General features: G+C 61.0%; 1 protein-coding gene across 5 annotated transcripts in view; it reads right to left on the reverse strand.

Annotated features, from left to right (window-relative positions):
- The window catches only part of HSPG2 (heparan sulfate proteoglycan 2), a 106,837-nt gene that overhangs the window by 55,684 nt on the left and 37,249 nt on the right, over nt 1-13,904 (reverse strand). For 3 of the 5 annotated variants that reach the window (XM_065930005.1, XM_065930006.1, XM_065930003.1), the window contains exons 3-15: nt 13,678-13,722; nt 7,824-7,933; nt 7,662-7,720; nt 7,204-7,364; nt 6,057-6,107; nt 5,513-5,641; nt 5,060-5,314; nt 4,841-4,960; nt 2,770-2,901; nt 2,504-2,648; nt 2,253-2,404; nt 2,009-2,155; nt 401-564 (exon numbers count right to left, since the gene is read on the reverse strand). In XM_065930005.1, coding sequence (XP_065786077.1) covers nt 401-564; nt 2,009-2,155; nt 2,253-2,404; nt 2,504-2,648; nt 2,770-2,901; nt 4,841-4,960; nt 5,060-5,314; nt 5,513-5,641; nt 6,057-6,107; nt 7,204-7,364; nt 7,662-7,720; nt 7,824-7,933; nt 13,678-13,722 — 1,670 coding nt within the window. The remainder of the gene's footprint in view (nt 1-400; nt 565-2,008; nt 2,156-2,252; nt 2,405-2,503; nt 2,649-2,769; nt 2,902-4,840; nt 4,961-5,059; nt 5,315-5,512; nt 5,642-6,056; nt 6,108-7,203; nt 7,365-7,661; nt 7,721-7,823; nt 7,934-13,677; nt 13,723-13,904) is intronic. The other 2 variants (XM_065930008.1, XM_065930007.1) reach the window with 1 other exon arrangement.

Raw genomic sequence — 13,904 nt, forward strand, 5'->3', positions numbered from 1 at the left:
CTCACTCTGCGTCACCCGTGCCGTGTGCCCGGCACGGGGGTGGGCACAGGGAAGCAAAAACGACGGCACTTGGGCTCTGCCTTCGGGGCGCTTAGCCCAGTTTGGGGGAAGATACTGTCTAAAAGGTGCCCAGGGAGACCAGAGGGGGCCACCGAGCCCAGCTGAGACGTGGGGAGTGGTCCAGGAGGGCTTTTCCAAAAGCTGCATCAGCTCTTCTCCCATCCTGACCACAGCGGGCAGAGACTCTGCCCTGAATGAACGAGGGCATTAGGACACCTCTCCCAGGCAGAGACTGCCCCGATGCCCCCCTCCCAGCTTTAGAGGGAGTGGAGCCCAGGCAGGATCCGGGCATGGACGCGGTGGGGACTGGGCCCCTCCCCACCCAGGGCGGCCCCTTCACCTTGTTGCCCAGAAACTGCTCGGGCAGAGCCCAGAAGGAGTCATGGACCAGGAAGCGTCGGGACAGGTCGACCAGCTGGAACTCCTGCAGAGCGGTGTCGACCTGCAGCTGGGTGGAGGAGACGGGTGGCATGCCGGGCTGCGCGGGCATCGTCACGTTCACGCCTGGGGGGCACAGGGGAGGGATGAGTGCCACGCACGTGCCTGCCCGAGACAGCCACCCGGGTGGTAGCCCAGAGAGACGGAAAATTCTGCAAGAAGTGTGACTTAGAGGGAACGTCAGTCTCTCTCCCAAACTCAAATAAAAGTCAAGTTGTTTTTTATTTCCCCTCCTAAATTCCTGGAGCAGCATTTCCCAAAGCACTCCCCAGGCAAAGCCAAAGGTGCCGAATGATGGGGGAACCATTTGGGAACCCCAGGGTCAAGGAAAGGGCAAGGGGACTCTCTGCTGCAGGACTTCTCAGAGCCTTTGCTTGCCAATAGATCTGGACTGTCAGGGCTGGAAGAGCCCTCTGGGGGTAGTAGAAAGCTACACAACACTGAAGAATGGATGCCCAAGTCCTGGTTCCACCACCCTCCAGGTGTGTGAGTCTGAGCAAAGGCCTCAACTTCTCTATCTGTAAAATGGGGGCAACAGTGGCTTGCATCCCAGGGTTATCAGGGAGCTAAAGTAAGCAAACCGATAAAATGTGCTTAAAACAGAGTGGAACACAAAGGGAGTGCTCAAAAACTAGATAGCTGTTATTGTTCCTGTGACTATGATGGGTCCTTGGGTCCAGCTGTGTCCTACACACACACACACACACACACACACACACACACACACACACACACGGGAATTCTCTCTGCAGCATCCTCCCAGATCTCTAGGGCAGCACTAACCATCCAGGAGAATTTTCTGTGATAATGGAAATGTGCCTGAACCCAGGTCTGTCTGATGTCTAGGCTGCCATCCTGCCTCCCAGAGTCCGAGAGAACTGAGTCCAGCTGCCTGGCTTACATTTGGGAAAACAGGCCCAAAGAAGCCAAGAGTCTCAAAGCCACATGGGCAGTAGTAAGTGGTGCATCAAGAAGTCAGCTCCAGGCTAAGACTATGCCAAAGCCTGGGCTCTTACGCTCCGGGCCACTGCTGCCTCTCCACCCTGCAGGACGAGGGCGCGGGGGGCGGCAGCAGGGAGCTGGGCATTTCCCTCGGACCAAGCGCCATTCTGAGTGGCTTACGCATGTTAACCCACCAGGTCCTTATAACAACCCGGGGGGTTTTATTTTATCCTCGTCTTGTAGATGAGCAACCTGAGGCACTAGATAGTTAACTTGGCCAAGGGCTCACGGCAGTGAGGGTCAGAGTCAGAGTCTGAACCCGGATGTGACTCCACAGCCCGCCCTCTTCGTCACCTAATGCAGACAGGTATCAGCTGTAGATTTCACTTCTCCTAAAAGAGCTTGTTTTCCCCCTGAAACGCTTTTCCTACAGGGCCCGGCATTTCTTCAGCAGCCCCGTGTGCCTCCCTGGACTGGCTCCATCTGTCCAGGGCATATGCTGCGTTCCCGATTGTCTGCCCTCTGAGCCCGCGGGAGCCCGGTGCCCGCCTGCCGCCCACCAGCGCACCCTTGAAGTCGTTGGGCTGGTCAAAGCGCAGCCGGATCTGGTCCCGGAAGCGGCGGCTGCTCTGGCAGACATTGGTGACGCCGAAGCAGAAGCAGGGCAGGCAGGAGGCGCTGTGCTCCAGGTAGAAGTGCCCGTCGGGGCAGGGACCTGCGGGGCGGCACGGGAGTGGGCTACAGCCGGTCCCCGGCGGACAAGCCCGGCTCCCGCCCCGTGCCTGCTGCCCGCCTGCCCCAGTGCGCCGTACCCCGCTGCGGGATGAGCTCCAGGACGCCGTCGGGAATGCCGAACACCATGCCTCGGGCGTTCATGGCCTCGCAGGTGTAGGCGCCCTGGTCTGCCTCCTTCACGTCGTGGATGGTCAGCGTGCCGCGGCCGCCCTCACTGGTCACTGTCACCCTGGTGGGCCCCCCAGAGACAAGAGGCAGGGGTCGGGCCGGGACCGCTGGCCGCACCGCCCCTCCAGCCCCAGCCCCCTGCCGGGACCCAGAGCCGCACCTGGGATGCGAGGGGATGTGGCCCCAGTTGAGTCTCCAGTTGATGATAGGGGTGGGGACGCCGATGGCCACGCAGGTGAAGGTCACCGTCTGGCCCCGGGAAGCCTGGATCAACTCCTGGGGAGGGGTCACCACCTGGGGAGGCACTGGGGGAAGAAGAGCAGGAGTGAGGGGTGGGAGGCACAGAGTGGGGAGGAGGAGGGGGCCAGGGGGAGACTGCGGGGAGGGGCCCGGGACCCAGAGCTCGCCCCCCAGCGCCCCGCTCACTGCAGCCGAACTCGTCGCTGCGATCCGGACAGTCGCTCTCCTCGTCGCAATGGAAGCTGGCCGGGATGCAGGTGTTTGTGGACACGCAGCGGAACTTGGTGGGCCCACAGACATCCTCGGGGCGCTTGACAGCTGGGAACAGAGCCGGGTGGTGTGGGCAGCAGGTACTGCCCTCAGGGAGGACCACCCCCCCCCACCACACCAAGCCCGCCTACTTATGCCCGGCAGCCCAGGCTGCCCACCTTCCCTGGGTGTTCCCAGGATCACACTCTCGTCCTGCCTGCATGACAACACAGGTCCCCTGACCAGGCCCAGACTCTGCCACCACAACACTGCCCAGAGTGTCATGGAACCCAGTCATCCGTCCAACACAGTCCGCCTGTATCCCCTGAAACAGTCACCCCCGGCGCGGCAGTCACGCAGCTCCTCCCACATCCAGCCACCAGAGACGCACAAGATCCAAGGCACGGCCCCAGGAGCCGGTACCCTGGGACACCGGCTGCTACCTGGGCACTTCTGTCTAGTGGAAAGGCCTTTAGCAAGGGCCTGCTGCAGCCCAGATCTCGCTGCTCTGCACCTCTCTAAGGGACCCAGGGGTGCCAACTGACCCGAGACAGCCATCCATGGACTGGCCGGTCAGCCATCCAGAGGCCTGGAGCTGACCCGGCCCCAGGGTGGGGCCCCAGCTAGGCATCTCTAGTAGATGCTAACTGACATTCTTCTTCAGGGAGACGGAGCTTGAGACAGACACACAGGCACGGCAGAGGGGTGTAGGAGCAGAGGCCGCCCAGTCACAGAGGGGGAGTTCAGCGGAGCCAGGAGGACCCACTTACTGCTCCTCCCAAGATCCCGCCAGCCCCCAGGGCCACCCCCCTTTCACGTCGTCTGTTCTGCACTCGGTCAGCAAGGACGTGGCTTTCCTTGGACTGTTGCCCTGCAGAGGCCTCCGAGAAGGGCTTCTCAACTAAAACCCTCAATTACTTCTCCCTCTCAAGGGACTGTGTTGTCAGGCAAGCTTGGAGTCGCAGAGGGGTGGCATAAAACTCTGCCAGTCTGCAGCACCACGCTGCCCCTCTCCCTCCAGGGTTTGCTGCGGAGCGGGGACAGCAGGGGAGGCGAGGAGGAGAGGCTGGACCTGAAGACGTTTAGAAAGTCAGCCTGCTCAAACTGTGACCCAGGGTCATAGAGCAAGGCTTCCATTAGCCTCAATCTGGGACTACCAGGCCCCAGCCTTCGCCTCATGGGATCGGACACGCAAGATGCTGCCTGAGGTGGTCCTGACTCTCCAGGCTCACCCACTTAACTGTCACGGTATCTATCACACTGACTAGATGGATGGGTGGCCAGTGGAGAGAAGGGTGGCTGGACAGATGAACAGGAGGCAGGAAAGATGCTGGTTCCATGAAAGGCTAGCTGAATGGGGAACTGGCAAGAAGGATAATGCGTGGATGGATGACAGGTGGACAGATGGAGAAGAGATTGATGGGAGGAAGGATGCTGGACAGATGGACAGGTGGACAGATGGATTCATGACAGAATTAATGGTGAAGTGGACAGGAGGAAGGACACTGGATTAACAGGTAGATGAGGGCCTTTGCAGCTCAACAATGTATGAATAGATAGGTGGGTGGTAGGTGGATAGGTGGATGGGAGGAAGAAGGGATGTCAGACTGATGGACAGATAGTGGATGGCTGAATGGTTACATGAATGAAAAGCTGCAGACGGAGGAACAAATAACACAGAACCAACTCTAGATGAAAAACCTCCAGGGCCTTAAAGGGAAGACTTTGCCTCACACGTCCACCATCAAGGGACCCTGGTTTATCAAGCCTACTGAGCCACTCATCTGACCCCCACCCAAGCATACATGGCAAACGGTAACAAATAAATGAAGAGACAGAACCACCAGCTGTCTAGCCACAGTGCTTGCTACAAAGGTCAGCTCAGCATCAGAGAGAGACCTTACAAGTCTGTCCCCAGGGTCTCCAGCACTCAGCCGGGGGACGGCGCACAAACCCGTCTGAGAAGGGTCGGGGCTCGAGGAGCGCGGTCAGCGGGGCAGACACTCACGGCAGTCGGCCTCGTCGGTGTGGTCCTCACAGTCAAAGTCGCCGTCGCAGCGCCAGAGCTTGAGGGCACAGTGCCCGTTTCCACAGGGGAACTCGTTGGGCTCGCAGGGCGGGGTGGGGCCTGGGGGACAGCGTGGCCAGGGTTCAGCCAGAGGCCTCCGGGGCCTCTCCCCGCACCCCGCACCCGGACCCCCGCCCCACGTCCCCGCCCGGCCCGCACCGCAGTCCGCTTCATCGCTGCCATCCGCGCAGTCCTCTTGCCCGTCACACACGTAGTCTTTGGGGATGCAGTGCCCGCTGTGACACGCGGCCTCGTGGGGCCCGCAGGGCACGGGCCTGCCTGGGCTGGGCAGCGCGGCCTGGGGCACCGGGGTGGCTGGGCGCTGCTGGTCGGGGAGTGCCTCCGGCTGGACTGGTACCGGTGGGGTGGCCACCAGAGGGGGCGGCTGGGAGCTGAGCGTGGGCATTGGCTCCTCTGTGGACAGAGCCCGCTGGGCGTTGGCACGCAGGGGCGGATTCTCTCCCCTTGTTCCCCACCCCGTCCCCAGGCCCCTGACCCTGTTACCACCCCTCCCAGGTCCCTGCCCACCTCCCCCTGGCCTGCAGCAAACCCTCCTGGCACCCCCGCCCCAGGCTGACGTGGAGGCCACTGTGTGCCCAGACAGCCCCTCACCACAGTCGAGCTCATCAGACATGTCCCTGCAGTCAGGCCTCCGATCACAGCGGAACTCCAGGGCCACACACTCATTATAGCGGTGGCAGGCGAACTCTGCCTCGGTGCAGGCTCTGGGGACCTGGGGCACTGTGGGGAGCAGGGGGGGCTGTCAGAGAGGCAGGCAGACAATGCCGGGGGCACACGGGCACTGCAGAGCCGGGACGGGGTTCTGGGGCTCCGCGTCGGGCCCGGTGGTTTCTGGCTCAGCAAGGGCCCAGAGCACGCACGGTGGACGCATCACAGCACACCTGGGACGTGGGCTCCGTGGCAGCGGCCTCACCCATCCCCCGCGCGGACCCCACACGCAGCCGGCATGCCACACCATGCAACCACCAGAGCACACGTGGGCAGGCCACAGCCAGGCCTAGTGAGGATGAAGAGGAAGGGGCCGGGGGCGGCCAGTGCGCGGTGCCCAGCCACCACGCCCTCATCCTGCCTTCCCCTCCATCCATTAGCTTCTCTAGGGCCCCGGCTTGGCCTAGGTCTGGCTTTACACGCTCACCTGGTGTCATTGCGGCCGCCACAGCGGCCAGAGGGGGCGGGGGTGTCTGTGCTGGAAAGGAAGGTGTGATCAGTAGCCGTCCCACCTGGGAGCTGGGGCTTGCAGGGCTGAGCCAGCCCCATCCTACCCTCCCTAGCCAGCAGGACTCATTAAAAAGTGGGGGGAAAAGGACGAGGCCCCCAGAAATCTTGATCTGGGCCTGGGGATGCTAAGGAACAAACCTGATCTTTGGGCACATTAACTGAGGTGTGATGTGCAGAACAAGGGAGGTGATGGTTTCACCATGTCTTTTTCTGATGGGGGTCACACCACGGTAGGGGTGGAGTTTGTTCGGTTCTGGGTTCCACTTAGTCGGGGAGGAGGGTGACATGTCCCAGGAGAGGACTGATATGCAGACGGGGCTGGGAACTCCCAGCCCTTGAGGAATGAACTGGGACTGTTTGGCTCAGAGAAGAAAACACTCCGGGAGTTGGAACGTGAGTCAGAGGGTGCAATGAAAAGAAAGCTGGGCCCCACGGAAGGTTCAAAGGTACAAAGCTGTGCGTCTAATAACAGCTGTGTGCCCGGGGCCAGTTTCCTGTTGTCTCTGAGCCGTGCGTCTCACAGGTTCTGGCAAGACCAGCACAAACACAGTGTTTGGTTTGCATCCTGGCTTTTGCACGCTCTGTGTAGGTGGTTTTGGAGCAACCATTTTCCCCTCACTGGGCCTCAGGGCCTTTGTCTCTAAAACAGGAGAAATAACATCTACATCACAGGAATTACTGGGAAGTCTGAATGGGAGTGGCGTGCATACAGTCAGGGCTCAGTGAGTAATTGTTGGTGATTAAACAGAAAGTAGTTTGGACCCGAAAGCACTGTGTGAAGAAAGGAATTTACTACCTATTGTCAATGTAGAGATGTTAATAGAGAGAAAAGCAGAAACCGGGTCTCATGGGGGTACCCGCTGGAGGAAACGGATGTTGCTCAACCCGAGATAATATTGCACCACGACTGATGGGGAAGACTCATAAGGTGGTGAGCTCCCCATTGCTACCAGTGTGCAAGGCCAAACTAGGAGAGCCCGTGGTGGGGACACTGAACGGGCGGGGGCGCGCACCTGAGTCTGAGAAGCCGGAGGGGGTCGCCCCTGCCTCCAGGATGGGCTCACCTGTGCCCAGGCGTCGGAACTGGAATCCTTGGGGAGAGGTGATGTAGGAGGCGATGGAGCCGCTGGAGATGACGCCGTGCAGCACCTCCTGAATCTGAGCCCCGTCGGCATTCCCTTCCGAGCCCACATCCAGCTCCACGAAGACCCAGCCGTCCAGTTCTCTGGGGGTGGGTGTGGGGTGGGGCGGAAGGGGGAGGAAGTCGCCTGTGGTCTCAGCTCCTGCCCCGGGGCCCCTGCCCGGTGCTCAGGCCTGATCTCAACTCTCCCCCTGGCTCCTGGACAGCCTGCACCCCACGCGGGGCAAATGAAGGTCCAAACTGCCCCTCCGCCAGTCCTCACATTTCCACCAGGAGTGGGGCCATCCCTTGGGCCCCTTCTGCTGCCCACCTGCCACTGGGGCTCCTCCCGTCCTTGCCTGCCCCACACCAGCTGCCCCCCGCACCGGGGCCCCGTCTCACTTGATGAACACCACACTGACAACCTGGTCTCCGGGAATCTTCAGGTACTCTGACTCCAGCTGGCGAGGGACACAGCATCATCAGCCTCCGGAGCCCCTCACCCACCGTCAGTCCTGTACCCCGCCACGCTTGGGGAGCCCCCCCAAAGCCCCTTCACCTCACCGTGTCTACCACAGCCTCCGACACCTCTCGGAACTCCTCGGAGCCTGCGTCCTCCAGCCGAGGGCTATAGTCGATGGAGCGGGTGAAATTCACCAGCGCTCGGAAATAAACTGCAAAAGGGAGTTGCGGGTAGGGGGTGATGTGACTATGAGGGGCCCAGACCGGCAGAACGGGGGCCTCAGGCAGCTGGGCCAGTGGTGGAGATGGGAAGGTGGTCCCTGGAGGCCTCCAGTTGAGGCTGACACCTGTGTGCCCACAGCTGTGCCCAGCAGGACTGCCCAGAGCTCAAAACCCAGGCCTTGCACTTGAGTGAAGGACTTAACTAACAGGGAAAACGGCCCAATCCAGATCCCAAGTGATGGTGCAGAAGCGGAGGTCTCCTCTGGCTCAGAGGAAGGCTGGGCGAGAAGGGGGATGCTCCAAAGGAGGTGGCCTGGCAGAGAAATATTTTTTTCTTTGGTTGCACCACACAGCTTGTGAAATATTAGTTTCCAAACTAGGGATCAAACCGGGGCCTCAGAAGTGAAAGCGCTGAGTCCTAACCACTGGGCGGCCAGGGAATTCCCACCACCCCCGCCCCACTGCTTTTTATTGGTACAGAAATTACTCGAAAGTGACCGTGACATGTTCCTCCTCCTCCCTCCCCCAACTCACGCCAGTGCCTACTCATCCTTCAGGGCTTGGTTCAGCCATCACCTCCTCCAAGAAGACCACCTGAACTGCCTTCCCTTCCCAACCCTTGCTGATAGAGACCCCTCCTCCGGGGTCCCCCAGCCTCTTGGTTTCCCCTATGAGTTCCTTCTACCCCCAATGTGGCATAGCTCCTACGCGGTTATACAGGGCCGACAGAGCACCGTCATAGAGATTGTGGGTTCTGAGGTCAGCCACATCTCAGGCACAGACCTCGCCTCTCTGAACTTCTGTTTCCTTTTTGCAGATGTTAATTACATTTACTGCACTGGGTTGCAGTGGGGAATAAATGATAGCATGCTTAGAAGGCCACCCCCCTGTGTACGAAGATGCAGCCCCGGGCAAGGAGCAAGTACTAGGGAATCAGAAGATGCTCTCACCTTTCTCTCTACTGCTAGACGATAAATGTGACGGGGGGGACCTCAGCTCTCATTTACCCCGGTACCCCCAGTGCCTGCACAGTGCCGGGCACACTGGAGGTTCCTAATATGTGAAGGTGGAATAAATTCACGGCAGATTGGTGTGAGCATACACTTACAACTACTGTTTACTGAGCAACTGCTATATATATTTAATGCACATTAAATCTCGTCATGTTCATGAGTTCACAACAGAAGTCTTAAATATGAGTTGTACATGAGGCATACATGTGTATACACACACACACACAGAGTGCTTCAATGACAGTCTGGCACGTAGAAGAAGCGATATAATCCGAACTATCACTCTAGAAGAGGCCGTACAGCTTAGCGCTGAAAAGCTCAGTCTCTGAGCAAAACTGCCACTTATAATTAAAATAATTGAAAACTGCCCTGTAACCTTAAGAAAGTTACTTAAACTCTCTGAGCCTCGGTTTCCTCATCTATAAAACAGGGACAAGAGTAGTGTCCACCCCAGAGGGCTGTTGTGAGGATAAAATAAGATAAGGAATAGAAAATGCTTCTCACAGCATCTGGCACACACCAGGGGCAGCAAGGGTTAGCTGAATTCTCTCTGGTCTTTAAGACAAACCGAAGGAATGGACTTGGTTTTATTTCTTCCCATCTGAGAGAGGCATTCATGGCTTTATCAGATCTATGTTGAAGGTCTTTAATAAGCTGGGCCAATACTTTGGCCACCTGATGTGAAGAGTTGACTTATTTGAAAAGACTCTGATGCTGGGAAAGATTGAAGGCAGGAGGAGAAGGGGATGACAGAGGATGAGATGGGTGGATGGCATCACCGACTCAATGGACATGAGTTTGAGTAAGCTCTAGGAGTTGGTGATGGACAGGGAGGCCTGGCGTCCTGCAGTCCATGTGGTCGCAAAGAGTCAGACAAGACTGAGCAACTGAACTGAACTGAATAAGCGAGGCATGTTTTAGGGGTAGGGGATATAGAAGTGAACTTCATAAGCGACGATTTCTGTACCCCCGGAGATCACTTTCGAGGGGGAGAAGAAAGGAAATAAAACACATGGGCGAGGAATATCTGGACCATGGGCGGGGGGGAAACAAGGGTGGGGGGAGCGGGCGCGCAGGGGTAGGGTAGGGCTGCTCCTCTCCAGGGGCGGCCAGCAAGGCCTCCCCTCCCAGGGGATGCTCAGAGGCAGAGAGCGAGGTGCCGGGGGGAGGCCGGGAGAAGAGGATTCCAAGCGGGAGGAACCGTAGCTGCGGAGCCCCTGAGGCAGAAGGGGGCCCAGAGAAGTGACAGATGAGCCACAGGCGGGCGGCAGAGCTGGGCCCACCCTCCTGCCCCTTCATGCTCTCTCAGGCCCCCGGGTGCGCACCCCAACTCTGCGCCAGGACCACCCCCCACCTTGGCGGCTCACTGAGCAAGCCCCCGGGGAATGGGGATGGCAGCCACGCGACAGCAAGAGTGGCCGGGGTGCCCGCAAGGGGGGGTGCCCGTGAGGGCAGTGCTGGACCACGGGGCTGGGCGGGCGGGGCCCCGTGGGCTGGAGCGTGAGGGCCGTGAGCTCGGCCACAGAGGCCTCTTGTGAGCGGCCACAGAGGCCCATTGAGAGTCCCCACCCCGGCCTCTGGCCTCCGCCCCACGGCCCAGCGCGGGCTGAGGAGGCCAGGCCTCTGACCAGGAATGTGCCCGCTGTCGGGGGGGGGGATGGGGTGGGAGGGGGCCGGGCTCCACAAAAGCCCCTTTCTCCCAGGGCCTGGGAAGGCCACGGACCCTCCAGCCTGCCCCCGCCCCCGCCTCCTCCCAGACCAGGGGCAAGGTCGGGGTGAGCGCCCTCCCTGGCTCAGGTAGCGGAGGGCCTGGGCACAAGGTGAGGCTGCGTCTGCTCCAGGAACCGACCACCCAGGCCGAGGGGGCTGCTGCGGGGTGGCCCGGGGCAGGAGTGCTCTCCTGGGGCGGGGAGGCCTGCCCTGGCCAGCTGTCTCCGTGCTGGCCCTCATCTGACCCCATCTGGACGGCTCAGCTCCAGCCTGGAGGGGTGGGAGGCCCAGAGCGGCCTGGCACCCCGGGCGGGGGTGGGGACCACCGCCAGGGCCTGGAGCCACCCACCCCACTTACTGTCATACCCAGTCCCTGCTCAACAGAATTTCCTCCCCGCACCCTGGGGCTCCGGACTGCCAGGCTAGTCCTTCGGGGTCCCCTGGGTGGGCCCGGGATCGGCCAGGCCTGAGGTGGACCCAAGCCATCTCCAGATACTAGGGCCTTTGCCCCGAGGGGTCATTGTACCCACCCTGCCTCACTGGCACCCCAGGGGAGAACAGCAGGGGCCCAGCCCACTAAGCCCGGATGGGGAAGGAGCAGGGGAGCGGGTGGGGCCCGCTGGGGCAGGGGCGGCGGGCGAGCCTGGCCCAAGACTCTACAGGGAGCGTGGGGTCTCCAGTGGGACAAAGGGCAGCCTGGGGATAGGGAAGAGGACCCAGGAGAAAGGAAGGAGCGGACGAGATGGAAGAGAGGCGGGCGAGGCAGAGAAGGGAAGCGCGTGCCCGTGGCCAGAGGAGACTCCTGGTCATCACACCGGCAGTGGGAGGGGGTCCCCGGGCAGGGGAGGGCCCGGGGCTGGCAGAGAGGAGCAGCAGAGGAGGTGAGGAGGGGGCAGAGACACAGGGAGGGGGAGAGACCAACGGGAGAGACAGAGGCGGAGGTGACAGAGACACAGAGATGGAGACAGAAAACAGAGATGAAACAGACACAGAGAGATGGGGTCGGAGACACGACCATACAGAGACGCAGAGACAGCGTGGCGGGGAGAAGCAGAGAAAAGATGAGACGAAGGCGGAATGGAGGGAGGGAAAGACGGAGACATGGACGCGGAGACGGCGTGTCCAACAGACAGAGCGAGGAAAAGCCGGAGAGGGGACGAGGTGCGGATGAGACAGACAGAGACAGCGGGAAGGACAAAGCCCAAGGCAGGGCAGGCAGGGCGCGGCAGAGACACGCGGACAGGCTGTCGCAGGACGGACGAGAGCCGGAAAGACACAGAGGCCATCGGAAGACGGGAAGCAACAGGGTGAGGGGAGCTGGGCTGGGATCCCAAGGCCGGGGGAGGCAGAGCCAGGGGCCGTCTGGGGTGGGTACTGGCATTCAGGGCTTGAGGAGTACGGGGCTGGGACAAAGCCGAGGGGAGCCACAACCCTGCCCGAGGGAAGAGGAGAGGGAGGAGGCATATCAGATGATGCTCCGTGGTCCGGGAGTGGGTCAGCTTATGGTCAGGACAGCCCTCGCTTACCAGAGGAAGGAGGGAACTGCCCTTGGGCAAGGCCGAAGCAGGCCCACGGACCCTGGGAGTCAAGGAGACTTATCTGCGGCCTCTCGGGCTAAGATTCAGCCCAGCGGCCTGGACCTGCCCGAGGGGCACGGGCTGGAGCCAACGCTGGGGCCTGGAGGGCCTAGGTCCCCACGCCTCCCCGTAGATGAGCCCCACGCGATAGGAGAGGCTCCTGCCCTTGGGCCCTCCCCGCTGCCTCCTCTCATTCACCCTGCCCCGCCTCTGCTCTCTCCTGCCCCCGTAGCTTCTCAGGGGAGCAGGAGGGCGAGAAAAGCCCACTCAACAGCCTCGTGGGAGGGGTCCTAGACGTTTCTGAAGGGACATGGTGGACGGGAGCAGGGTCCCAGCAGGCAGGCTCGGCAGGAGGCAGCTTGAGGTCAGCACAGGTCATTTTGGGGTGCCTTGTGTGCCTGGGGCCCATCTGACACCCACACTCCAACCCCACCCAGATCCTAGCAGCAGCTGTAGCCCTGCAGAGACGGACACGGGGAGCAGCTTCAGACGGGGTCTGAGTTCCAGGTGCCGGGAGGTCACGGGTAGGATCGCGCCACCCAAGGGCCAACCCTCTGGTCTCTACTGGCCCAGTGAGGACGCCACACCCTCCAGCACTGGACGGCCCCGAGGCACCGGGAGGAAGGGAGGCGACCCCACCACCCCAGGCTCATCCCAGCCCGCTGGGGTGGGCAGTGCTGGGGATGCAGTGGGGCTGCCCAGCGGCGACTCCGAGCTGAGCTCCGTCCTTGGTCCCGATCACCCTGTGCCCAGGCACTCCCGGAGAAGGCAGCAAGAACCATACGGTACCCTGGGTCTCATCCCGGCTCATCCCTTCTCTGCCCAGAATCCCAGGGTGGGAGAAAACAGAGACTCTGAGCTGCCTCCCCGCACTGGGCCGGCCTCTGCTCTGGCTGAGCATGCGGGGTGTTGGCAGAGTGGGCAGCTGACCGAGGCCTGATTCCTTCCCCCCTGTGAAGCTAGCCCCCTTTCCCCCCAACCCAAGAACCCTGGCCTTCCAGCAGGTGACCCAACATGAGGCAGGCTCCCTCCCACGCTAGGCTCCTGGCCTGTCCGGATGCCCGAGCCACAGAGCACCTTGGTCTGCCCTTCCCTGCCCGCTCTGCATCGGTAACCCCAAGCAGGGCCCTGGGGAAGGACTCCACAGCTGAGCTGCCCTGGGAGATGAGATCCTGGCTTTGAATGCTGAGTGGCTGATGCTCAGTCCCGTCGGAACTGGGCATTTCCCAACACAGGCAGGCATAGAACCCGGACACCCCCAACCTCGTAGGGACCGGCCAGTCAAGGCACACAGCTGTCACTCGATGGGGAGGAGGCTGCCCCCACAGCAGGTGCAAGGAGGCCTCAAGGCCCTCAGCCCAGGAGATGGAGCCTCTGCGGCTGGGATTCCCAGGGGGCAGGCTGGGGGCCTGTGGGCTGTCCCCAGATACTTACCCATCTGGAAGTCCCCGCTGCCCAGGTCGCCGCTGCCCACACCGTCTACAAGCAGAAGAAAGACTTTTTGAGCAACAACTAACCTTCACTGACTACCTCCTGGGTGTCAGGCGCGGCTCTGGGCTCATGGTGGGAAGGATCATGAAAACAGAGCTGTTGGGACTTCCCTGGTGCTTCTAATGCAGGGAACTCAGGTTCGATCCCTGGGCGGGGAACTGAGATCCCAT

Source organism: Muntiacus reevesi, chromosome 3, assembly GCF_963930625.1.
Source record: "Muntiacus reevesi chromosome 3, mMunRee1.1, whole genome shotgun sequence".
NCBI classification, from domain to species: Eukaryota; Metazoa; Chordata; class Mammalia; order Artiodactyla; family Cervidae; genus Muntiacus; species Muntiacus reevesi.